The 27,193-nt window shown below is 40.4% G+C and overlaps 1 protein-coding gene across 6 annotated transcripts in view; it reads left to right on the top strand.

Moving 5' to 3' along the window:
* LPIN1 (lipin 1) overlaps positions 1-27,193 on the top strand; it is an 80,449-nt gene that overhangs the window by 24,700 nt on the left and 28,556 nt on the right. For 4 of the 6 annotated variants that reach the window (XM_074538095.1, XM_074538096.1, XM_074538097.1 and 1 more), the window contains 5 exons: positions 16,557-16,757; positions 18,062-18,157; positions 19,359-19,696; positions 20,054-20,173; positions 25,609-25,738. In XM_074538095.1, coding sequence (XP_074394196.1) covers positions 16,557-16,757; positions 18,062-18,157; positions 19,359-19,696; positions 20,054-20,173; positions 25,609-25,738 — 885 coding nt within the window. Of the gene's footprint in view, positions 1-6,617; positions 6,776-16,556; positions 16,758-18,061; positions 18,158-19,358; positions 19,697-20,053; positions 20,174-21,296; positions 21,405-25,608; positions 25,739-27,193 lie in introns of those variants that run through there. The other 2 variants (XM_074538098.1, XM_005489753.4) reach the window with 2 other exon arrangements.

The following is a 27,193-nucleotide window of genomic DNA, read 5'->3' as shown; positions in this document are numbered from 1 at the left end:
ACTGTGAGTATTTTGAGGGAAGGATTTACTGAATTACCTGGCACACTTCTACCGCTCATAGAAATTTGAACATGAAACTGACATCAAGTACCATTTTCATGATTTTGCAAGCTAAAAAAAATTAGAAATAAATTACAAAGTTCCTGCTTTAACATAACTGACTTACAGGTTCCAGCTGGAGTTTTATACAAGTTCTCAGCCTAAATCAGGAGAATGATGTGCTCAGATAAAAGAAAGAATACAATATTTACTGATTAATTACCTAGGCTTGATGCAAATAATTAAAGAGAATTTATTGTCTTGTGATGTGCAGGATTTAATTCTGTGCCTCAGCTTGTTCCTTCATACAATTTTGATTATTAAATTTATATATGTAACAATATATTTTTAAGAACAAAAGAGATAACAACAATAAGATTGCCAGCTTTACAACAACCAAGACTGAAAAGATTATTTGCTTAAGCAACATATGTTTTTAAACATTGCAATTGTTCCATTTAGCTCAAATTTTGCCTGATAAAAATTTATCAAAAGAATTCAATGGATGGATAATTTTAATTCAAAACAAGCAAAGTGGCTCAAACTGTAATCACTAAAGTCCTCAATAAGGTAATTAAAAGGAAAACACTTCTAAGACAGATTATCCCAATCCAGTATCTTACCTCTTCCCCCAATTTACCCAGTTCAGAGCCTTGAGGTTAAAGATCAGAGAGATCTGAAATCTGTGCTGCCACATTAAGGTGTCTTCAAGTCTGGCACAGAAGAAGGAATGAGGGGACAGTGTGCAAAGATCTTAGGGCCAAGCTCCCTCATACCTCACTGTTACAGAAAGCCGTGAGAAGGGAAAGCAGGAGCCCTTCAGGTGGGGCACAGGACTCACACCTGCTGCAGAGACTGAACTGGAAAAAGTACCTTTTTAAATGTTACACACAGTTGTTTTAAAAAACCTAAAAAACTGCTCTAACCTGGTTATATTGTCACTTCAAATGTTCAAGAAAATTGAGCATTAGTGAGAGAGGAAAACACTAAGTAGCACGGGGTTGCATTTTCTCACTTTTTTTTACAGCAGAAATAATAAACCTTTCTTTACTTTGGATAAAGGGATGAAGATGTGAACTTCTGGGCAGTACTTGCAGAAGCCTTCCCCATCAGTTCACTGGTGAGGGAGACAATAGCCATAGTCTTCCTCTCCTCCTGACAGGCTGTTCACAATCCTCCATCTGCCTCTTTCTTGAAGGGAGAGTAAAACCCTTTTCATCCAGTTTATATGACACCCAGAACTAATTACAGTGCCTGGGAGGATACAGAATTATCTCACTTCAAAGCCAAGCAAACCTGCTTCTTGTAATGCCAAGGCAGGGACAGAGAGCCCCTGCATTCACCAGGAGCCACAGATAGCACAGCCTCCCCTCTACCCTGGTCTGCACAGAAGTGAAGAATTTTCTCTCACAGAGAAATGGCTAATATGGCTACTTGTATTATAATACACATTTTAGGCACTTCACTTTCTCTGTGGAGTTATAGAATGAACTTCAAGCTGACCTTTATTAGCACTTAATTCTTAGCCCACCAGAAGAAAAAGCTTTATACACAATATCTATTAATCCTCTTATTATCATAAGTGCAGCTGTTACGTCTTTGCTACCTACAGTTTCCCAGTAAGGTGGAAACAACACAGTGTACTAATAAAGATGTCCAGTTTTACAATCCCCAAGTGATAGCTTTCAGAACTTATTTGCAAGGATAATTTGATATTGGTAGGCACTCTGGTCTGGAAATTTCAGAAATGAAGCTGAAAGAAAAGCAACAAACTTCTCAACAGGAGTTAGTTTCCAAATATCTTTCTCCTCTTTGGGATTAAGATTGCCATTTTAGTTTCTAAGCATTGCAGGTACTGTGAAGAAAAGATTACACCCTGGGAAACAGACCAGCTTTGTTTGAAGTACTCAAAGCATGTTTTGTACTATTTTGTTCTGAACAAATAATACCAATGATTTTGGTTTGCTGTGCTTTGAAAACAGTATTCTGAGCAGAAGCTTTGCTAGCCATATATCTTTGCACAGATATATTGGACTGATGAAAAGCTAGATTTTGGGCTGGAAAGAATTTTGTCCATGAGAGGATGGATGAGTTCTGTTATGATCTCTCATTTCTTGTATGCATGTGCACTTAGACACCAGTATGTATTTTACCTGAGCAGGATACAGGTCTGTGCTTGAACAAGCATATGCAGGAATTGTGGTCTTGGCTGAACAAAGAACATGTTGATGATTTCACTGTTATATCCTTAACCTCACATTGCAATTGCTTTGCTTTATCAGGGCTCAAGCTTTTCTAAGCTTTTTAAGATTATATTTAGAGAGCTCAACTGTGGCTGTTTACAGATTTGGAGCTAAATTGCTTTCTGATGAGATTGGACTGGTACAAGTGTAGCTCCAGCAGGGTTGATATATTTAGCCTCTCTTGTTCCTAATTTAAATACTCCTACACTCTTCTGCTTTAATGATATTTAGATCATAGGAGTCAACAGAACTTTCTGTTTCTCAGTAGCCAAGTATTTTGTAGCAGAGAAATTACTTTTGACTGGGGAAAGAGCTGCTAGGTTATAAAGAAAGCATTGAGGTTCTCATGGGTTTGCATGGTTAGATATGGATCTAGAGAAAAAAAGAAAGGCTTTTCTGAGAGCCTTCACCATCAAGACTTGTTATATTCTGAGAAGCAAAAAAAGACTTCTCAGTGGTTCATTTGCTAGACATCCCCTTTCCCCCTCCCTTTTTTTTTTTTTTTCAGTGAGGGGGAGGAAAGGGTGTATCTGTCACAAAACCAAGTCCAAAAGTACTTGGTTCAAAATCAAGTTTGGTTATGCAATGCACACACTGATGGCACGAGAGATGTTATCATTACAGATGAGCATTTTGGTACATGATCAATGCTTCCTGCCCTGCCTCTAATTCCAGCTGCAACAGTTCCTGGGCAATTGCAATCCCATATTTGATCATTTGACAAAATAATCCTCTCAGTTTTGCTTTTCACTGGTCACTGCCGTGCCTCATTATTGACTGAAACATTATTCTACTTCCTCCTGAGGATGATGTCATCATCTCACCTCTTAACACAGAGGTCAAAGAAGAAAGGTAAGAAATGATGTCAGAAGTGTATTTGTTGTGCAACTATCAGCAAATTATTACAATACGCAGGAACTGTGATGATACAGAAACCAAAATCCCAAAGTTAAAGCTGTCAAACTGCAAGGACCTCAGGGGGAGAGATACAAAGCAAAAGCAGCAGAACAATCAAATCTGGCAGCCTGTCAAAGTCAAAGGGGGGAGGGAGGGAATGTTTTAGAAATCTCTGCAACTAAGTAACATCTAGATATACTTTTAAAAATTGGTATCCAATCAAGCACTTAGAGGCAGATTAAATGCCAGTATTTACAAGCTGCAACAGCCTGCATTACTTTGCCTTCAAATGAAGGATGAATTGAAGCAGTAGATAACTGAACTAGAAGGAAAAAGGAAGAGAAAAAGAAAGGGGGGGGGAAATTCAGTAGCTTATCAGAGGCAGCTGTAGGTACTGTATAAAAATATCTATTCATGTTAGGAGAGAAATTCCTTTGTTAGGATGGTGAGATGTTTAATCAGGTAATTACAGAGTCAGTCAGGCTGCTTTTTGATGTTTACCCTGGAATAAAACTAGACCAACTCTTAATTTACACTACGTGAGCTACTCTGAGTTTATTATTTATATAAAGAATGTCAGCACGACTCCAGAGCCATCTTTGCTTATGAGTTAATAATAAATTAAAAGCTACAAGCTCATCTTTTCTATTTACTGAGTAATTTTTACATGCACATTGGGCATTCATTAACAGTTGCAGTCATTCATAACCCAGGTCCTGTGTGTCTGAACATCAACCCTAGTTTTAGTGAGTGAAAAGCCAGACATTACTGCTAATGCACAATGGTTTGAATGGTTATTTTGCTCACTGGCACCAACTTTGCTAGTAAAATCTAGCATCCTAAGATAGAATTGAAGGTTTTTGAAGGCCTTTTTCCCCCGTGCATGGACTTACATAACTTTTTCTAGGAATCTGTTCTTGGATTTTATTAAACTCTTCTGTACTTGTCAACTCTTTTTAAACCCAGTTTTATTAATTTAGAAGACTACACAACTCAACTTTCTTCATAAGTGTCTTTTCATAGTAACTATGAGCCCAGATCATAAGCTAGAACTCCACTCTGCCAGAACTATACAAACACAGAGTCAATATGCAGCTTATAAGGTCTTTGAAACAAGAATAAGAGTTAGCTAATAATGAATTAATGTACATTGACCATCAAAGGAATGGAAAGAAAAATGTCCATGAGCAGGTCCTTCAAAATTTTGTGGACAGTTTTAGATCAAACCTTGGTAAACAAACATCTGTTGACCAACACAATGCCTCCAGAAAGAAACCTGTCAAAGGTGAAACCTTACAGGAAGAAAACAATTATACTTCATCATTCCTGAGTGTGTTTTGGAAATGACACTATTAGGGACTTTGCCTGTTCTAGGGCTATACTCCCTCTGCCAGCTAGTCTGTGGGTAACTCCAGATTATTTTTTAGGAACCATCCCTGATCTATACTATCCTCCAAACTCTGCACTGGGCTGAGTTAAATCCAGAGCCATGACCACGCTAAGGCCTGGACAATATCAAAGTACTGGTTATGTACCAGTGCTTGGTCCTCTAGATAGAAATAATTGGGAACAGTTATGAGCTGAAGTGAGGATTTCAGAATGAGTTGGCAGAGGTTGTTCCAGGGAAGTAATCTGAGGAATACCACTCTGTACGCTGGTTACACCATGAACAAGAATAGAGTGAAAAAGCACAGAAGGATGGTGCCCTGTTGTTAAAGGAAGCTCACTGTTGCTGTGCAAGCATTTGGCATTTCCCACATCTTGTGTGTATTGTGGCTGTATTTACTCTGCTCTGTAGGAAGAGAAAACATGACCTTGCACATGGAATCATTTTAAATGTAGAGCATTATTCTGTGGGCTATTACATCAAGCAGCAGATGGTTGGACATGATAAGCAGCTAAACACAATACAGTACTTCCAAAAATGAGAACCTAGCTTCTGGATTTCTGAAAGAAGCATGGAAGGGTGGGTGTTGTTGAGACTGCGGAAAGACAGTGTTTTTGATTCAGTATGTTATGAACATATTTTGACTTTAGCATAGTAGTAGAAGACCATAGTGGACCAATATGTTAGAGGAGTCCTCCCGCCTAACATGGATGGTGATGGCTGGAGATTTCCACTCCCTCAGAGGGAACACAATATGGGATTGTATTCTGCACAAATGTGGTGGGCAGAGCACTAGTAGGATCCACAGTCAACACAGATAAAGCTTCTTGTATTAACAGGCATGGGATTATTTACCAACATTTCTCATTGCCCACTGACTGCCCACTGGCAGGAGATTAGATATGAAATGCCTGGAAATGAAACTGCATTTGTGTATTACTTTCTCTTTGGGAGTAAGTGTACACCTTTCCTTGTCATGCCTGGGCAGGAACTGTCTTCACTGACTTTTCTGTTCTAAACTGAAGTGTACTCATTAGTGAAGCTACCAGGAATGGAGGAGAGAACAAGAGGTTAGGATTGGAGTCTTGAGTTTGTACCAGGTTTTATAACTCAGTAGCTCTGTCTTACCTGTACAAAGACTGGCCAACGTAGAGAGAGAACTAAGAGAGCTATAGAAGGAAGATGTGTCACAGAAAAACAATTTGAAGGATTATGATCTGGTGATAACCTAGAGAAGATTCCACTTAGATTGCTTTGGAGTGTAACCAAAAATTTAACAGAAATGGAAGGCTTAATTACTCTAATTACTAATTATTCTTCTCAAGCTTCAGCTGCATGGACATTTTGAGGACTACAACATGGAGATGCTGGAAATCCACCTCTCAAAATTTTTTTTCAGGCCTAAAACTAACAGAGTGCTTCAATAATGACCTTTTGATCAGGGTTTTTTTTTGTTTGTTTGTTTTTTGGCTTTTTTTTTTTTCTGTGTAATCTTTGTCATCTTTTATTCCTCCGTGTTACTCCGTTTCCTGTTTATTTGTAAAGGACATAGCACCACCCTCTCCTGAGTTCTGTAAACAAGACTTCAAAAAGGCCTGGAAGATTCCTTCATCAGTTTGTTTTTAACATGGACATCCACTTCCCTTTTTAGCTGTGTAAGGCGGTCAGTGCAAAGAGAGGTTACAATACGGTTTACATAAAAGGAAATCACTATCAGGTGGAAAAGCTTTATTTCATCGCATTTATTTAAAGCGATAAAGCGTCTGACGCTGGCAGACGTGTTCCCGATGGCGATGAATGCCAGGCTCTGGCAGCCCAAGCGAAGCCTATCGCGGCCGTGCCTTTGCTTTGCCTGAGCCGAGCGATTCCCTTTCCCGCTCTCCGTTTTTCCCAGCTAGGAACCTGACTCGCCGGGATCACCCCACACCACAGCACCTCGGCCGCGGGATCACCCCACACGAGCGCGCCACGGCCCCGCCCCGGCCCGCGGCGGCTGCGGCAGCTCCGACCCCGGCGGGCGGGCGGGGCTGGCTGGGCCCCGCTGTGCCCCCGCTCCGCCGCGCCTTCCCCGGGCCCCGCCCTGCCTCCTCCCGGCCCCTCCTCCGGGGCGGCACCGCCGGCCGGCCCAGGCGGCCCCGCAGCGTCCCGCGGCCGCGGCGGGCACAGAGGCGGCGGCGAGTGGAGCTGCGGCAGCCGGCCCGAGGCAGAGGTGGGTGCCGGGGTTCTGGCGGCCTCTGCGGGAGGAGGGAGGCCCTTCCTCCTCCGGCTGCCCGCGGGCAGGGCAGGCAAGGCCGGGAGCCGCTGAAGGCTGCGGGTCCGTCCGGCCTGGGTATCCTGGCGGGGCTCCGGGCGGCTGCCCGCATCCCCTGCCCGCCTTTCCCTGCGGAGCCGCCTGGCTCTGGGCAGTGACAGCTGCGCCCGGGTTGCTGGGCGCATCGCGGCTGGACGCTGCTTTGTGCACGGGGTTCGAGGGAAGATGTGATGCTTTCCAGGTGTCCCCTCAGAGGGAGGCACCCTGCGTGGGGATCTCGGGTTTGGGTCCGTCCCCCGCCGAGCTGTGTGGGCTGGTGGTGGCCAGTGCCCTTCTATGTGCTGCTGCTGCTTCCCCTTTGGCTCCAGGAATTTTGCTTCTCTTTGCCTGGCAGCTGCTCATGCAAATCGCTGCATTATGCCCCTGCTTCACCAATACTTTCCCTGAGCCTGAATAACGACAGCAGTAACAGGACAGAGGGATTTAATGACATAGCAGAGCCTGGCTCGCAGCAATGCAATGGCTACACGGGAAACTAAACTTTCAGATATTTTGTATTTTTTTATGTTAACCCCCCCCAACAGTTTTTATTTTTCTGTTGATTAGAATATCTCCTCTACCTTCAAGAAGCAAAACTAAAAGCAAATGTGTCTGGCGGGAAGGAGACAAAACACTGCAATATTGTTACCCCTGTCAAATAAAGGAATTGTGTAGAGGTAGTATCCCAGTTTTCATGTTGCAGATCATTTGTCTTTTCACACATAAGGTCATAAGCCTTGATACATCTTTTGACCTCTTATTTGGCTCCTAGTCTGGAGGGTGTTTAGAAATGGTTTATTTTCTGGATAGCTTTATCTGTGTCCCTGCCTCTGCTGTCTGAGGAAGCAAACACTGGTAAATGCTTAGTGTACACACATAAGGTTTTGTTGTCATCAGCGCACTGTTAGATAGGTGAACTCCTATTACAGTAAAATGAACCTGCTTCCATGAAGAGAACTGGAAAAAACTGAGGAGACAGTGAAGGCTATCAGATGGAAAATGCTCAGTATAAATAGGTTACGATTTTAGGCATAAAGTCATGGAAATAGCTTCTAATAGTTTTAGATGATTTCTGCTTTTCTTATAGCTCCAGGTCAGTAACGCAGATACAGACTACCTGATAATATCTGCTTACCTGATGCAGTGGGGCCTATTTGTAAGGGAGTTGGGCAAGTTTTAGTCTTTGACTCTTTTCCATACCTGAGCATGTGCAGATGCACAGATTTATCTGAGAGCATATATATACACACAACAGTCATCAAAACCAGCTGAAGTACAGTAAAAGCTTACTTTAAACTCTAAAAATGCAGAAAATATAGATTAGATACAGAGTCTAATGAACAAATTTGTTTTTCAATCCTGCTGAGAGAAAGCATGCCAAGTCACATGAAGTGTCTGTATAGAGTAGAACTGCTGCTGTTTTTCCACTCTGATTTATGTTTCCTCACTGGCATCAGAACAGTAGCACAGGACAGCACAATACATGACTTACCATATTTTCTCAGCTACTTCAAAAGTTCTTGGTTTCAAGTATCAGTTTCAAGTATTTTAAATTTGTTGTAAAGTTTGAACTCCTTTATGCAGTGTCAGTCCAAAGAGGTCCAGTCCTTTGTACATTCCCTCAAAGCGTCTCCATGAGGAGGGAAGCACTGCACAGTTGGGAAGTTAAGGTGCAGTGAGACCAAGGGAAATGTGGTCTCAAGAAGTCTCTGGGAAAGGAGTAGACAAGTCTTGAGATACAATTTCAGGACTGCCTGGAATTTCAAGAGGTCTCCCTTATACTGTGCACTGCTGACTCTTAGTTTCTCTCTTTGTTTGGCAATAGCAATTGTATGGGTATGTGGTGAGTCAGATCATCCCACTGATCCAGCTAGAAATTTTTTTTTCTGGCTTTAGTGTTACTTTTCAGTGCTGACAGAAGGGCAAGATTTAGGAGAGTGGGGACTGTGGTTGTACCCTTCAGCTGGCCTTGAAAGAATTTTTCCTGGACTCTTGGGTACCAGTTTGATACCCTGACTGTGGGGTTTGGGGCCAGATCGTTTGTTTGAATGTGAGGATTCATTGCAGACAAGTTTTGAGTCTTCAGTTTGAATTTTTGATTTTAGCTGCTCTCAAGAAAAGACTCTGTCCTTTACAGGGACATAATGAAGAATTGCACCGAGCAAAGTTTTAACTAGTTGAAATACAGTGCAATACCAGAACCAGAGGAATAGTCATGTCATATTCAAAGTCCATGTCTGTGAGTGGGTGGTTGGAGGGACAGGCAGCTTGGAAGATAAGTTTGACATTTGATTCATTTCACTCTCTGGCTGTTGTAAGAAGTCACAATTTTTGGCACTGGCCTTTGGTAACTTGGAATAGAAGTCAAATAGTTCCTAATAGAATTAAGCCCAGATTAATCCCAACCCTGAAATATTCTGGAGGTTTGACTGGCAGGAAGCATAATGCTCTTTACTCTGGAGTAGAGCCAACCACACAGTGAATTTTGCTTTCTGATGTGGGACATACAAGTGAGCTGCACCTGTCTCCCTACTGACCAGATGTACTGTCAGATCACCTGCAGGAATGTGGTCTGCCCCATGCAGCTGGGACTATGGAGAAGTTTGGAACAAATGTGAGTATAATTGGACTTGGACAGAGTTTGCCCTCCTATTTACAGAACAACCAAAGTCACACTGCTCAGCAGAGTGCTCTAGAATTCTCCCTAAGCAGCTTGTCCAAACTGGGGGCATGGCTGCTTATGCATCCAGGTTTTCTTTCCCAGGAGAAAGGAATATGCAATGGGAGTGTTTGTGTCTCACTTGGGTGAGCTTGGCCTGCTGCAGTTGGGATATAGCAACAGTGGTCAATCTGCCTGCAATGGGAGCTACACCCTCTGAGATAAAAGCCTCAGTAACTTGCCCAAAGTTTTGAGGGGATCTTAGGAAAGTGAAGCTCTAAACTGAAGTTTCCCAAAGTCCTATGCAATGTCTTCATGTCTCCTCTAGAGAAAGTAAATCCAGGCTCTAATTTTATTCTGGAAAATGTACAACTTTGGGGTTCTGCCTGGGCACTCACTCAGAAAGGTAGGGTGGGAATTTGTGGCAGTGACTTTAGGTTGGATTGATACAGGAACTCACAAATAGTTAAGAAAAAGACTTTTGAGAGTTCTTAATGATTTTCAGTTTCCTACTGAAATGGCTTAAAATACTAAGGGATTTGAATGTGATGATCAAACAGCATTAGTGACTTTACTGTGTGTTGACAGCTTACTAATAAACAAAAGCACATACTAAAAAAAAATAGTTATTAACAGCTTTTATATAGTTAAGAAGTCAATGTTACTATGGTTGTAGTAACAGACATGAAGAGCTAAGCTTAATTTTGAAAATATTCATCTACAGAATCTTCATCTGAAATATTTTCTTATCTTCCCTACCTTTTTATCATGAATCTTTTTTAGAACATAACCTCTGAAACTGTTTTTCATGGTAAGGAATATGTCAATAGTAAAATTCCATTAGCTGCAGTAGAGGGATTAAGTTTTCAGTACTGCAGACAAAACTGAATTGTTTCAGAGTCAAGAATAGAAATACTTGACATGCAGTAAAAGAATGTTCATAAGCGCTAAGTTTGAAGTAGTAAAATTTGCTTATTTCTTGTAAATGAATAATTTTCTTGAGGGGACCATAGTCTGATTCCCAAATAGTACAGTCTCTCAAGCTTTACATCTTCAAAACAGAAACCAAGGGCAGGTGAGGGGACCAGATTTGTAAAATTGTCATAGTTTCAGTGTCAGCAGCAGTGATGTATTTTAACTGAACACTGGCCCATCAATTTTTATCTTCCCTTCACCATTTCACAACACGTATGGAAATTCTTAGGAGGAAAGTTGATTTGTTTTGTGCCTATGCCCATCACTTCAGCCATGGACCAGGATCTCATCATCATATCAGGTATCAAAAGTGTAACTGAAATATCTTTCTGTATCTTTTGTGGTTTTTTTTTTGTTTGTGCTATGTTTACCATTGCTGTAAACCTTCCTCTCCCGGCCTACAAAACCAGTCCATAATCATACACAGAGCCTTAGAGAAAGGGCTAAAAGATGTTGTCATCTTATTGCAGGGGCTCCATACTGTTGTCTCCTTATCACAAAAGTTTCCTACCTTCTTGGTGTTTCTCCTGGGCAGTGCCTCCAGGCACTGCCTCTTTCTTCTTCACAAAGCAGCCAACTAACCCCAATTCCCTCCTCAACCAGCCAACCCACTCTTTTATAGCACTCTTCTTCTCACTGGTTACAGCTGTGGCCTGGTAAAGTCAGGCCTGTTCCTTATCTTTGATAATTGGCCCACCTGCAACTCCTAGGGGTAATATTACTTTATATACTACCTTTATTTTCTTATATTTTGTACCCCATAGAAAGAGACTTAAATGTTGCCAAAGCTCATTCTTGGTGACCAGACCAGCTAGCACCCTCTATTCTACAAAGCTCTGTAAAGCTTTAAAAGAAGGTGACTGCTTCTCAACTGGCCATGGAGTAGTGCCCAGTCCATCTTAGCTCCTTAGCTGTGCCTTGGAATTGCTGGGAGAGTGCTTATTGGCTTGAGCCTAAAAGAAACAGATTTTGAAATTTACCAGAAGCAGATTTTGAAATTTAAATAGATTCAGTAGAGATGTCCAGGTTGTAATGGTCAGGTCTGTGATGGGATGTGGGTTGATTTGCTGCCTTGGGCACAGGCAGAGCAACAATGTCTTTCCCAAAGGTTGCAGTTGCTTGTTAAACCAGTCCCAGCAAATGTTTGTCCTGTTTTCAAAATGTTCTGCATTGGAAATTTCATATCTTCCAGAGGAAATGTGGTTTACTTTTTAATTATCCTTACAGCATGCCACCTAAATCAACTGTCTGTTTTTACAGCATGTTGAATAGCACTTGCATCCCTTTGTAATTTGGATATGTGTGGATATCTAATCTATTGTTCATTAATGTTGTGACATCTGATGAGACACCAGGTATTGCAAAAAGGGAAAAGGCATTTAGTTCCTACAATTTTCAGTGTTTTATTTTGAAAATTACAGTAAAGAAAGATGAAATTGTAAGGAGAGGAGCTGAGCTATGAAAAAATCCCCAGAAAAACAAGCAACCAAATCCATGCCACAGGGGGTGCTATTACTGGCTTTTCCAGTGGAATGAGGACATAGTATGGTGTACCTGTATGAAAGAAGTGGATTATCTAGATAACAGTGTGTTTGATCTTACTGTGGCATCCAGCAGAGTGGGACTTTAAAGAATTATTTATTTTCTTAGGTCAATCTTTGCTAAATTAATAAATCAGTTAATAATAAGGGAGATCACCAGCTATTTACTTTTTACGTATTTTTCCACATGATGATAAATTCTGAAAAATGGCTGCTTGTCTTTAACAATCAAAAGAGTTGGAAATTTTCTAGGCTTTCTGGGAGGTGATGCTAGTTAGATTTACATTTAAAATTATACTAGAAAATACCTTTAATTTTATAATAGATGCAAAATGTAGAGCTGTGAAATGTCTTCTGGCAAAGAACAAAACTCAAACCATTTGAGAATCCTGACAGAAGCAGTACAGACTGTTCTCACTTGCATGCTTAGATCAAAGGATTCTGAATGTTCCCAGCACGAAAAAATATTCTGTGCCCTGTCCACTAGCATGGTATGAGAGCAAGAGTTTTACTAAATTGAGTATAATGAACAGGAGGCACTGGGGTGTAACCCATGATGTAAACTCCTGTTTACTGCTGAAGTTGCAGCTGCCTGGTCAGTAAGTGAAAGACTTCTTGGAGTGGCCAGAGTGAAGCATTGCTCCAAAACCACATCCAGTCCCTCTGGGGTTTGAGGAGTGTTGGTTTCCTGGAGTGCTGACATGGCATGGATCAGCTTTATATTCAGAGTACAAACTCACAAACCTCGGACTCCAAGCAATCTCAGCTTTGGTTGGCATGTATAAAAGGTAGGATAGAGGCCTGCAGCCATCACAGTCTGATTTCTGAACTCTTCCCCATTTTAACTACTGCATCTTTTATTCCCTATTCCCTACATTTGAAAAATAAACCCATTTTTGTAGGTTTCTTGGGGAACTGGGGTTTGTGTGATCAGTCTCCCAGTCTGTCTTTGAATTCCACAATGACTTTGTTGCATATGCCATGTCCAGCCCAGCTTGAGAGGAATGTCCACTACCAGCTCACAGGTGGAATGTGACACTTTTTTGAAGTATAATGGATAAGAGATTGCCAGTGTATGGAAGCAAGCTGTGCTGAGCTGTTTGGCCTCAGAGCTTGTGTGGATGCTGTCCAACTTTTCTAATTTGTGAGTATGAAAATAATCTTTGTGTCCAACGATAGGGCAGGCAGAGTAGCTAAGACTTCTTGTGAGCAAGAATAGTTGCAAAATTATCTGTTTAGGATTTTAGGAGCCTAGCTGGTGTAACTTGTGCAGAGGATGTATGAGTCCTCATGTTTGGATTGTCTGCCCAGAACTCTCCCAAATAGTGGGGGTTTATAATAAAGACTGTCCCAGCAGCTCCTTCTCCGCCAAGGGAGTAATGGCTGTTTTGCACCTAGAAGTTTTGTTACTTCAGCAGATCAGCCATTAACTGGGGTGAACTGTGCTGTGGAATTTTGACCCCAGCTGTGGCTGTATTTGCATTTAATTTAGCTCCATAAGAAATGTGTTTGTTTTTGTGCTTTAGTTTGGAAAAATCACCAGTAAAAACTGACGTATTTTTCCACAGTAAAGGGGTAATTTTAAAAGTTTGCTTATGTCTGTCACCCTGGAGGCTGAACTTTGATTTGTGTCTGTGTCATACCAACTTTTTTAAGAGTTTACATGGTGGCCCCCAAGAGAGTTAGGGGGCTAAGACCTAATGACTTAGAAGCAGAGGCCAAGACAACTAGTTTTATTTATTCTTCAGAATACTCAGTTACTTTTTGGGGGATATAGAGGAAACAGCTGGGATATTAGAAGCGCACAGTGGTAGGACAAGACGCAGTGGCACAAGCTGCTACAAGGGAAATTCAGGTTAGGTATCATGAAGAAAAGGGATACATAGGATCAGGAGAGCAGAAAGGCTGAGAAATCTCCATCCTGAAGACACTGGAGACTCTGCAGGACCAAGGTTGTGGGCAGCCTTGGGCAGATATTTGGACCAGGTGACCTTTAGAGGTCTGTTCCAGCCTCTTGTTCTGTGACACAGCATAGGGTGTGGTGTGAGTTTCAAGTGCTGTTCTCTCTGAAACAGCTTGTCACTAGATTTGCATTCAGGAAGGTGATGTTTCTAGTGTATAACAGGAGCCCAGAAGTGCTGATTCCATTTCAGTGCTGGAGAAAGGAATATAATTGCCGTGAAGTTTTTGTGTATTGCCTTTTCAGTAGGTGGCACTTTCTGGATGCCTGAATTGAGGGCTGTGCAGAAACAGCCCTCATTTCTCCAAACACTGTGTAGGGATTATTCTTCCATTAGTAAACATCTGTCCTGGTTTTGGCTGAGATAGAGGTTTCTTTCTAGTAGCTGGTATAGTGCTGTTTGGGATTTAGGATGAGAATAATGTTGGTAACACACTGCTGGTTTAGGTGTTGCTGAGCAGTGCTTACACTATGTAAAGGATTTTTGGTGGCTTGTGCTCTGCCAGTGACAGGGCTGGAGGAGCCAGCCTGAGAAATTGTGAGGGGACACAGCCAGGGCAGGTGATCCCAGCTGGCCAAAGTGATATTCCATACTGTAGACCATCATGCCCAGAATAAACTGGAGGAGGAAACTGGCCATGGGCTGCTGCTTGTGGAATGGCTGGGAGCTGATCAGTGGGTGGTGAGCAGCTGCCTTGGACATCACTTGTTCTGTATGTTGAAATTCCTTTGTTCTTTTTATTATCATTTATTATTACAATTTCTATTACTTTCTCCCCTTTCTGTCCCATTAAACTGTCTTTATTTCAGCCCATGAAGTTTATCACTCGCACTTTTCGGGTTCCCTCACCCATCCTGCTCAGGATGGGGAATTGTGGTGAGCGAGTGGCTGTGCAGTGCTTTGTTGCTGCCTGGGGTTAAACCACAACAGCATCTTGTACACTGAATACTTAGAAAATTGGAAAAAGAAAAGAATTTAAAAAACCAGATTTTTTTAAAGTTAGTGCCTAGTTTTAGTCTTAATCTTTTTGTGGTTTCATTCCCCAGTTGTCAGATGGGGAAACCGTGATTGCTTTTCAGGGACAATGCAGTGATGACTACCATAAATAATTCTTCCTTCAGAGCACAGTTTGTGTCCTGACCCGTGTATTGCAACAGAAGCAGAGAAGAAAGCAAAGCCTCAGTCCACACAAAATAGAGGGACTTTTGAAAAAAAACAGAGGTGTACATTAGTTAATTAGAACAGCGATGCATGGAAGAAAACTGCCTTAATTGTAGCATTTGCTAAATTTCTGATTTTTTTTACTCTAGTGCATTCATGTTATTCTTTAAATGGTCTTTTGTTTATCACTGTAAATCACAGTTACATTTGGAGCCATTTTACAGCATCTCATACATCTTTTTTGTTGTTTATGAAGGGACACAGCTGAAAGAGTCTCTATTGTGGCAGATGCTGCTGCTGTGCAGTGACTGTCTCAGGCTCTGAGCTCAGTTCTGTTCTCATCACCCTCAATGGGAGGGAGTTTCAGCATTGCCTGCCCTGCAACTGTTACTTTTGTTGATGTCCAGGTGCTGTAGTACAGCCTAGCAAAGAACTGTGTGTGAGTCTTATGCTCTATCCTGTGTGCACAAGGACTTTGATGAAACTAGTGTCTTGGAATCTGCAAGAGGGGCTGGAAAAATAGTGAAAACAATAGACACTGGAAGTGTTTAAAACCTATGCTGTTCAGGAAGGTATCTGCTTAAATTCACCCATATTTTGAGAGCCACTGAAAGACTTTCTTATCTTTTAAACATGTCTAAATATGCATGTTAGTAATTTCTGGGGAACTAAATATATTAAACAGGACATGTATTAATAATGTGGAAGCAGCAAACTAAATGCTAAATAAATGTAGGAGCAGGGGAAGTAAAGCAAAGCACTTCAACCATCAACATAAGTGTCATTTTTAATAAAACTGCAGATATTGTTTGAAAAGGCTGTTTGAAACAAGAACAGTAAAGTTGAATTAGGAAACAGTGTTCAACATTAATGCATAACTTATATCTGAATGCATTGTAATAGCCTTTTAATGGGAGAAATTGCTGTAAGATGAGAAAATAGACTTTGCCTTTAGTGTGGTGCAAAATTAGATATGCTCAAAGCTATTCACTTGCCCTTCGTTTAAAAGCCTGTGGAAATACACAAAAAGAGTATTTCTAGTGTTGAGGCCACAATAAATGTTAGGAGGAGGTGTTATTCTGGAAGTAATGTTTTTCTCCTCAGAAATAATTGGAGTCATTTGAGCTTCAGAGTCTCAAAGTTTGACAGTGGTTTTGAATTGAACTGATTTTAATGAACTTTTGAAAGTTGTTACCATTTTCTGACTTAAGAGGTCCCTTTTGTGTTTCAATATCTCTCTACAAACATGCTGTGAATAAATTAGGTGGGAAATTCTGATTCTGTGCAAAATTGTTAATTTGTGAAACAGGAGAATACCCACTGCAGGATTCTCTATCTCTTAAATGCCCCCAGAATACAAAGCAGGGATCAAAATCCAATTTGTTCCACCTTTTGCCTTTCAGGTCCAAACCATGAATTACGTTGGGCAGTTAGCAGGACAAGTGTTTGTGACTGTGAAGGAGCTCTATAAGGGTCTAAACCCAGCCACACTGTCAGGATGTATAGATATAATTGTGGTACGTCAGCCAGACGGAAATTTGCAGTGTTCCCCTTTCCACGTTCGCTTTGGGAAAATGGGAGTTCTGCGTTCCAGGGAGAAAGTGGTAAGAAAATGTGACAGTTTTTATATGTCCTGTCTGTGAGTTAACTGTAATAGCATGGAAGATACTGAAGTTCTTTGGTCTGCTAGTTGAGGTTTTCTTTACACACCCTTTATAAAGAGCCTGAATTAAGACAAGCTTCAATTAAAATGGTTGTTACTGATTCTTGCAGTTCAGAGCATAATTTGTAAGACATTGACTATAATAAAAACTAGAACTAGTCATCAAATTTGTAATATTTATCTTTAATAAAGCAAAATTTCAAATATACTAATTTGTAGCTATACTAGATTTCATTAGTGACTCACTAAAACCCCTTTTTTTGTTCAATAACATGTTCAATGATAGTTCCAAAAAGGGAGATATTAGTGAAGTAGTATTTTCAGATAATAGAACCTTGAGGTTAATTGAAGCTAGAAAAAAACAGTGAGGATCTTGAAATAAAAGTAACTAGGCTGAGTGACCTGCTAGTGTATCAGATGTGAAGTTACCAGTGTGACAGATTATTTTAGAAAGTAATTTTTCACTCAGTAGAGTCTAGGTTCTAATGTGGCTAGAATTTTCAACAGAAAGATCCTAAAGTCAGCATGGATATTGTTCAATTCTTACTTAGATCAGAAAGAAATTCCAATATTTAGAATTGGTAAATGTTGAAAGAAATTACTGTGCCAGCGATGTACTGTGTCCTGAAATAGACTTGTAGACTTGTGCAAGTCTCCAAAAAATTTACGGTGAAAATGGAGTTACTGGCAAGCATGGTTGTAGTCAAAGAGAGAGATCTTCCTGAGAAGAAATGGAGGTAGTTAGGGCTGTACAGTGAAAAGATAAATGTGTGGAAGGAATTTTACATTCAGGAATTGAATGTAGAATTATTTTTCTCATTTGTGCTTCTCATAGTGTAAGGAGAAGTCTCTTTAAGGAATTTGAAAGACAATAAGATAACATATTAACATATTAATTTGCATTTGGAAGTTCTTCTAGCACAATTAGAAAATAGGCTATGAATTTAAGGAGCAAATCGATTTGTTTGGCAAATGAAGTATTCAGAATTGCATTTAAAAAGATTCAGAACTTTATGTATTGACTATAAACCTTTCTGAGTAGAGGAGCAAGGTATCAATGAGCTGAACAAGTTGGAAAAACATTTTTGTAATTGATTGCTTTGTGGAGGAGTACTGAAAGAAAAAGAGTAGGTCAATATTTCCTGTTTATTGTAATGTTTCCTACACTTCCCTGAGAAGCATTTGCCCAGTGCCAGCAGCAGGACTGTCTGTCTTTCATATAGGAATGTATTTATTTCTTTACAGGTTGATATAGAAATTAATGGAGAGGCTGTAGATTTGCACATGAAACTGGGAGACAATGGGGAGGCCTTTTTTGTGCAGGAGACAGATAATGATCAGGTAAGAGTGAAAATTACTTTTAATTTATTAAAAATCTGATGCTGGCTCTTCAGAGTCAGTATTGATATAACAATCTTGTTGAAAAATATGCTTTTATCCATTTTATAGTTTTGAAAGTTTCTGGACAATATTCGGCTATGGAAATTTAATGCTCTGCTATGACTTCAGAGTTTTTTTTTAATTTCTGAGAATTGAAAAAGCTGAAGATAATCACATGAGTGAAAAGTAAATAATTTGCACGCCAGTGTGTGAACAGAAATGGCAACGACAGAGTTCACATATTTCAAAGTTGTGTGCAAGAGATTAATGTCCAGGGACCTGTTTTTGCAGAAATATTTAATTTGAACATATGCACCAGACTGCCAGTAAAAGTGCACGTGCTCTGTAAACATCTGTGCCCACATTAATTCTGGTGTTCCTCATAAACATGATCTCACAACTATTATTCATGGGGGGCTGTATTTAAATGAGAATGTCTGCTGTTGAGCTGTGGTTAAATACTGGTCCAAATCAATTATGGTCACAGTAACTTTGAGTAGTCCACATGTAATGTAATGTAAAAAAACTTTTGCAGGCATTTTTCTTCATATATCCCAAATATTTTTTTTCACTGTCTGGAGTAGATGAGTGTTCAGATTTCTGTGCTGAGTATGATATTAGCAGTATCAGGTGAGATTTTGTGAATGTGCATCTCTGTACCTTTAAAATTTTTGTGTGTGAAGTTATTTGGTGACTGAAAACTCTGGAAATACTTCCATGAATGTCTAGAGATGTACATATATGATTGAATAGTAGGGTGTTTGTGTGACCTAATTACAAACCATTGACCTTTCTGACTGCTATCTGTCATCTGTGTTGTGAGGGGGAATTGTATTTTACAAAATGTTCAGGTTCTAAACTAAGATTTTGTTTCTGCTCTGTACCTTACATAAGGTGGACAGAAATGTATGCTGTAACCTGGCCAATATTAGATGCTCAGAGGATGCTGCATTAAGAGTATTGTCGCTGGTTTGTCTAAGGAGATGCAGCTATGGAAAAATTTCCATATGGCATAGGAACATAATGAGCATCCAATGTCAAATCCTTGTTATTTTTCCAAGGAGTAAATGACTAAAATTTGGGAAATTTGTGCATAGGTTGCTGGTTGTATGAGTGGTGAAAGAGCTAGCATGTTTTATGATTTGAATTTTTTCCTTTTCAGGAGGTGATTCCTTATCATCTCTCCACATCTCCCATTCTCTCTGAGGGGACTGCCTTAATGGAATCCCAGCTGAAGAGGAATTCCATAGACAGGATACGAAACCTGGACACCAATGCATCCTCACAAGTCCCACCCCAAGCCCATGGATCCCAGCCTTCTACTGAAACATCTCCAGTCTGTAGCTCTGTGAAAAAAAGGAGGAAGAAGAGGAGGAAGTCAACTCATAAAATAGACAGCTTAAAAAGAGAAGACACACATGGAGACACATCAGAAGATGAAGACATGTTTCCCATAGAGATTAGCTCTGAGGAAGAAAAAGAGCCATTGGACAATTCAAGGTATCATAGTGGAATTGAGATATGTAATGAAAACCTGGGTTAATGTTCCAGTCCATGCCTTCTAGCAGTAATTTCTAAGTCAGAACATATGGCTGATGAAGGTGTTACTTGAAAAATAAAGCTTTAGGCTGGAAAGATATTGGGAATGTTAGTAATTAAAGTAATGAAAATGACATTAAAAACATAAGAATTCTCTGTGGTGTTGTGAACTAGATGGTTTGAGTCAGATAACATTTCTTTATCTCCTTTTAGTTCAGGTTGTACTAATTTTTCTCTGCCATAGGGTTTGTTAGCTGAGGTATATGAAAATTCAGTAACCAAATGTTTTTTAAATGTCACTTCTTTTCCCCTGTTTAGGATCCCTGTTCCAGATGTATTTGTTGATGATGTATCTGACACAAAGGCTCCTGCAGTTTCTGTGCTTTCTCAGTCTGCACCTTACGCTCATTCAGATGGAGAATGGTCACCTCTAAAAAGGTACTTTTTTCTGATAGTACAGTTCTAGATATTACCCTTATTCTAATTTTTCCATTAGTGTCTTCTGTGCAAGTACTATATGAAGTCTCACTAAAGATTTTGATATCAAACATGGTCAGTGACCATTATTAGATGAATACTTCTATATTTTCAATAAGTTAGCTTACCAAAACATTGGATTGGCTTTCTTCTGGATACAGAAAACACATACATAAAAATGCAGGTCCATAAATTCTGAAGAATATTTTTATCTGGTAATGTCACTGTTGGCATATAAATACTCTAGAGAGGAGGAATGTTTTGTGCAATCTGAATATTTGCCGATGCACACACCCTGTAAGGGCTTCAATGAATGTAGGTTTATAAGTCTTCAGTATTTCAAGTGCAATCCTGTTAAAAATTTCCCAGATAGGAATTAATGTATAAAAAGAGGACTTTTTAAAACGAAAATGAGCTTTTCATGTTGCTTTTAACATAGATATGATATATTTACTGTGTGAAAAGAACATATACAGTAATTTGCTTATTTTTTTCTGCATGTATATTTGTATGCATGTGAATACCTTTCATGTCAAAACAGAGCAGTTTGGACCTCCCTTTTTGTGTCTGTCAAAAAGGGACAAGTTTTTGCTTGATGCATAGCACTATAGTTCCAGTTAGGTCTCTGTGTGTGTGTGCCCCATGCACATGTGCTCCACATCCCCCATGCAGACTGCTGGAGTGCAGCAATATTCACAAGACCTTGTCCTAACAAGTCTTACCTCAATATCCTGCCTCTGTAGTTGAGGGGCAGAGGAAGGGAGTGTGAGGAGATTATTTCAGGGCAATGGCTAAATGGAGCTGTTTTGAATTGCATTCTGGAAGAAACATTGTCCAGTGCCTGTAAGGCTTAATGGGATTGGCATCACCAGGCTGCTGATAGCATTTGTCAATACCCTGCCCTTTCAATGGCTTTTGGAACTGTGTGTTCTGTTTGTTTCTTGATTGTAGTATCCTGCGTTTTGAAAACTCTCAATGTAAAGTCAGCGTTTGTGTAACTAATACACAAAGAGTTTGTTAATCGGCCCTTGTGAATATAATGACACCCTGTCTGTCTTTTCTCCCCACATGCTCTGCTGCCCAGTAAGGCCATAGATTGTAAAGGGCAAACCACTCTCCTCACTGTTCCTGCAGATGGAGGCCTATCTAACTCTTGTCCTCAACAATCTTCTCACTTTTCTCTTCCAGACAGGTAGAACAGTTGTCCTCCTTCTTTTCTGGACTGCTTTTTAATCCTTTTAACACTTTATTGCATTTTTACCACATTAAGACTATGTGAACTGCTGTTGTATGTATAGCTATACTTATTGCTCACCCGGACATTTGAAAGTGACATTGGAAACCACTTTGTCTGCTTGCTGCTTTGTGTGCATTGAGTAGCAGTAATGATGAACCATGTAGTACCTTGATGAACCATCCATTGAAAGAGAATGGCTGAAGCAAAATTATGTCAGTGAAAGCCTGGGTTAAAAATCAAGTTTATTAAGATGACAAAACCCCCCAAAAGGAAGAACTTAGTGAATTCATTCCTCTGAAGACTGGCATTTCCACATATCTTTTTACAATCAGTGTATATTTTGATGACATTTTTATCCTATGGTTTTCCTGAGTTGTTTGCTTGTGCATAGATTCCTGAAAGCAAAACAAAAACCTCAGAGAATAAGTGAGCAATAAAAAATGCAAACCTTGTAATGGGAGGAGCCCCGTGCCAAAAGAAAACCCTCTCTAGGCCTTTGCAGTAGTGTAGGATTCCTCTTTTCCACAGAGCTAAAAGTGGATACAGAGACTTTCTGTGTTATCTTAAATTCAAGAAGTCTCAAGAGTCTGCAGTCAAGCTCTTTCACTCCATTAAGTCAGTGGAGAGAGGTCACAGCAACGTTAAAAATTTAAAGTAGTCGAGTATGACTTCTACAATTCTCCATTAATGCTGGGAAAGCTTTGAGTAATACATCAGGCTAAATTACTCATTGCTTATATCAACATAGTTGCCATACTAGGTGCCTAAAGCTGTATCAAAATTGATAATCTTAAGGTTTTCCCAGCTTCTAGGTCTGCCTTCTTTAACCTGACCATGTTGCAGCACCAAGTCAAAGTGAGATCCTGGGATGTTCAAAACTGTTCTCCTTGCATGTTCTCAAGGCAAGGAAGGGCAGGAGCACAGGTTAGGATGGAGCAGTGCTGTGCTCTGGGTGGCTTCATGAACTTTGTTCTGGAATTCAACTGTCTCACAGACTAGACAGACATTTAAAGTGCTGTAACAACTTGTCTGATTGAGGCTCTGTGTTTGCAGCTGTTGAAATAAGAAATGCTTATGTGGGCCTTTCAGCATTTTTTTTCCCTGTATGAAGTAAGGAATGCTATTAAGAGGTGCTTCACAGGCTCTCAGTCATTGCTGTGACATTGGCATGATGTAGGCCTCTTTCCTTCTGATCATCTTTTATCACAGGCACACAAGACTGGGCTTTTTCTCAGGTCATATTGCTGCTTTTTCAGGTATCTCTTTGCTTCCAGTACAAAACACTGCAAAGATCATTGTAGTCTGTTACTGCAGAACTGCCAGCTACAGGCCATGTTCCTTGTTCTTTGTCATTAGATTAGATTAAGTGCAATCACAGCTGTTAAAGAATATATAGGACTGTGATACAAATATTCAGCATCTGTGGGATGTGAATCAGAGATGCTGATCTAAATACCTGAAGTTTCCCTTCCTTCTTGTGTACTGTTGGCAGGATGGGTGGCTCTGGTTTGATCTGCAGTATCTCAGCAATCTGTGCTGAGGCAAGGCAAGGCAATTTCAGCTGGGCTGAGTCAGTGCATAACTTAAGGACACAGGAACTGCAAGACACAGTTCAGCCCAAGGCAAGCCCAGACCATTGGGCAGCAGTTGCAGCAAGAACCTGCACAGAGCAGAGCTCTGCTGCTTTAACATACCCACATGTGTGAGTGCTTTAAATACCCAAGTGCATTTCTGTACTTTCATTGTGTCTCTGAGAATAGAAATCAGTGCTGAGTAACAGCTTGGGCTCTTCACCACTCAGCTGTGTGTACAAGGGAACTGTATTTTCAGGGAAATTTATGGAGAAGACCATGTTTCCTTCCACCCCAAATCTGTTTTCTTACTGCAAAGTGCAGAGGTTCTTCCCAAGCTGAAGCAATAACTCCGTTCTCTCAGGGTGTCTGAGTAAGTGAGCTTGGACTGAACAAAGACAGATTGGAGTTTTTTCTAGATAAATAATAGGTATCTTGGAGGTTAAAATGTTTGTAGTGCACAGGTTAAGAAAGACATGAAGTGACAAGGCTTCCTTACATCTAGGTATTTTAGGCTTCAAGCAGCAGTAGGAGCATTATTGCCTACTGAGATTTTCTGAAGTACTCAGGCTACTGATTTCCCAGGTTTCAATGGCCTCTAAATATGGAACATACTGCAAATCCTACAAACTTTTCAGTGGAAGATTTAGAAGTTGCTTTAAAACCCACTAGGCAATTTTTTAATCCTTAGAGCTTGAAAATACTTCTAAAATTACATTGTGTTGATTCCTTTGTCTGTCAAATTATAGGTTATACCCTGAGGACAGATAAGAAATCGAAATTCTTAGGCCCTAAAAAGATGGCTTATAAATTTTATAATTTAATTAGGTAACATAAATATCTGTAGCTAAAAATGTCCTAGTGTCTGTCCATATTCAAAGTGTATTTTACTGCATAGTTGAAAACAGTGAATACTGTAGATAAATAAGTTGCTGTTATTTCAGATGTGAATGTGAAGTAATTTTGGCGTGAACAGTGAATTCCCTGCCAGCTGGCTCTACAGAACATTGAAAAAGGGAAACTTCATAACACCTTTCAGTAGCTAAGAAGGAGAGGAACTTTTCACTCGGGCATGTAGGGACAGGACAAGGAGCAATGGCTTTGAGCTGAAAGCTTGGACTTCTGGCAAGAAATTCTTCACTGTGAAGGTGTTGAGGCGCTGGAACAAGTTGCCATGAAAATTTGTGGATACCCCATCCCTGGAAGTGTTCAAGGCCAAGCTGGATGGGGCTTTGAGCAACCTGGTTTCATGGCAGGGTGATTGGACTAGATACAATGAAGACATTACAAACCATTCTATGATTTTACGTTTACATAAATTCCTCATGTTTGATTTATTCTTTATCTTTTCCTAAATATACTGAATATACACACCAGTTTGGCTGTTTCATAGAACTGTAGAATCACAGAATGATTTAGGTTGGAAGGGACCTTGAAGATTATCTCGTTCCAACCCTCCTGCTATGGGCAGGGACATCTTCCACTAGGCCAGGTTGTTCAGAGCCCCATTCAGTCTGGTCTTCAGGGATGGCAAGTTCACAGCTTCTCTGGGCAACCTGTGCCAGTTCCTCACCACCCTCTCAGCTTTTTGTCCAGAAACACTCTCAAGTAATTCTTCCCAGGGCTGCTCTCAGTCCATTCTCTGCCCAGCCTCGTCTCAGGCATAGCACCATGCACTTGGCCTTGTTGAACTTCATGAGATGGAAGCCTTTTGTTCTTAAGAATGAAAGTAACTCAGTCTGCACCTTTGATTTAGGAATGTTGTGGATTCTTTTGTTGCTTTTAGATTTTAAATCAGGATTGGATGAGTATACTGAGACAGGTTACGGCTCAGATAAAAAATGCAAGCTTTGTTCAGGAGGTTCTGGGGGAGATTCTATGACCTGTGTTATGCAGAAAGGCAGAGCAGATAATCTGAATTTTTCCTTCTGTCCTTGAAATCAGTGATTCATTATTTATTAATGACTGACTTGACATCACGTTCTTGACTTGACCACATTAAAAATATGCTATAAGCTGATAATTCACTAATTAATTTATAAATATTTATTATCAAGTAATTATCAAAACAAACTGTTGAATATGTTTCAGCTGAAAGGGCTCAAATTCTTTCTGTAGCTCTCCTGCTTATTTCCTTATAAACATCCATCCAATGAAAGGAGTCAACTGGATTTCTGAGATTAAAGTATTACTTAGTCGGGATAAGATGTCTTGTGGATGTGAGTAATTTCTGCACTTTGCATGCATTATTCATTGCTGCTGCTGCTGGCACCACCTCCATTCTTTTTACCATGCAGAAAACCAAAAACATCCCGAAATCAGGTCCAGTGTTCTTGATTTATCTCTTTCAGCCTCTCAAATACTACTTCTCTGACAGCACTTACTGAAAAAGGGACAAGACCTCCGAATGCCAGTGTAAGAAGATCCTGAACTTTTAAACTATTTTTTCTATGCTTTCATACCTTCAGTTGGCTCTTGATTATTTCAGTCTTCAATTCCTTGTATTGGTGGACATCAATTTGGAAAGCACTCAGTGTTTTGTGGTTACTTTTGCTTTTGTAACATTATTTGTTTGTTTTTTTCTTTAGCCCATCAGATTCACGTCCTCCTACTCCTCAAAGTGACTCAGAATTAGTCAGTAAACCTACAGAGAGAAGTGGACTGAAGGATAATCCCCACATGCACTGGGCATGGGGAGAGCTACCCCAGGCTGCAAAGGTATCCAACATAAGTTCAATTCCTGCTAGCAACTCTTGTGCTTTAATAGGGCATGTATGCTTAATCTACTGCAGACTGATGAAGAGGAAATGGATCCTGGTTTTACCTAAAATTAGAGTGTTTTATGTAAGGTAATTGAATCTTACTCCATAGGAGGTATAGGAAAGTACCTTATGGCATGGATATTCTCAATTCTGATGATAAACAGTAGAAAATGAAGAAGTAACTGAGACCCAGTCTTTTAAATGTTAGTAGCTTAAAAAACAGAAAAAATCAAACCCAATGTCCTTTGGTAAATCACTCAAATTCATAAATTATCTTAAATGGAAATTAGGTGCCTGGTAATAGCAGTCAGATTCACAAAAATGAAAATGGTCTGCTTCAGTACAAAAGTATCCAGAGACACCTGCAGTTCTGTATCTGTGGATGTGCAGACATGCTGTTCTCTTGGCTGATAGGACTGGCTTGGTGCCCATCTCCTCCTGGAGCCATTTGTCCCAGTTAGGTGAGGGATCTGTAGCCAGCAGCCTTATTTCCAGTGCTGCACAGAAACTGTGGGCAGCTGCCCACACTGCAGGCTGTCAGGTGCTGGCTGGCTCCTTGTGACAGCTCCTAAGGAGTCACAGCATTCACATTAGAGCATGCATGTGCACCAGGGTGTGAGAGGTAGAGGTCAGGTTTCAGTGGAATGCTGGGATAGTGCAGAGTTTGGCACCTCCTGCTGAATGAAGGCTTCTCTGCAGAGAGCTGCAGGAGAGATGGGCTTACACACAGTATTAAGAGGAAAAATTGCTGCTTTGCAGGCCAGGGAAGTGGACATCCTGTTCAGAAAGTCTTTTATGTTCTGGTAATGGCACCAGAATTATAGTGGCACTATTGTAATTTGTTGTAATTAATTCTCTGTTGGTAATTAGTGAAAAAGAGAGTGGGAATCCAGAACTCGTAATTTCTTTAGAGGAGCTCTGGCCTGTTCTTTTAATATATCAGGTGTCTCATCTCCTCTGCACTAGTCTCTTCCCTGTGTACGTTACAAGAAATTTGGGAGCTATTTTCTGTTGCATTGCACTAAGTAGTTTATTAGTTGTTTTGCACTGGATCCTGTATTAATGCACTGATAAGTATGTTTGAATCCTCATGGGATTCTCCTCTGATATCACATGGTGTTTCCCTCCCCCAAAAAAGCCCCGATGGAAATGATTTGTCCCAGATTTACTCCTCCCCTCACCCCCTCCTCACTTGTATCCCATTGGCTGTGGCCCCCTTCCTCCTCCCCCCTTCTCCTGAGCTTAAAATCCCCAGGGAGGAGATCCCTGCCTGCTTTTCACCTGGGAAGTCACTGGGACCACCTGGTGTCTCCTGTTTAGGAAATAAAATAGGACTTAGTTCCCAAGAGAAAAGAGCACTTTCATCTTCTGCTTTTGTCCTGTGTAGGTTTGTAAGGGCTAAGGTCCATAG

This window comes from Zonotrichia albicollis, chromosome 3 (genome assembly GCF_047830755.1).
Source record: "Zonotrichia albicollis isolate bZonAlb1 chromosome 3, bZonAlb1.hap1, whole genome shotgun sequence".
NCBI lineage: Eukaryota > Metazoa > Chordata > Aves > Passeriformes > Passerellidae > Zonotrichia > Zonotrichia albicollis.
Note: the sequence above shows the minus strand (reverse complement) of the source record. Positions and strands in the feature narration are given on the sequence as shown.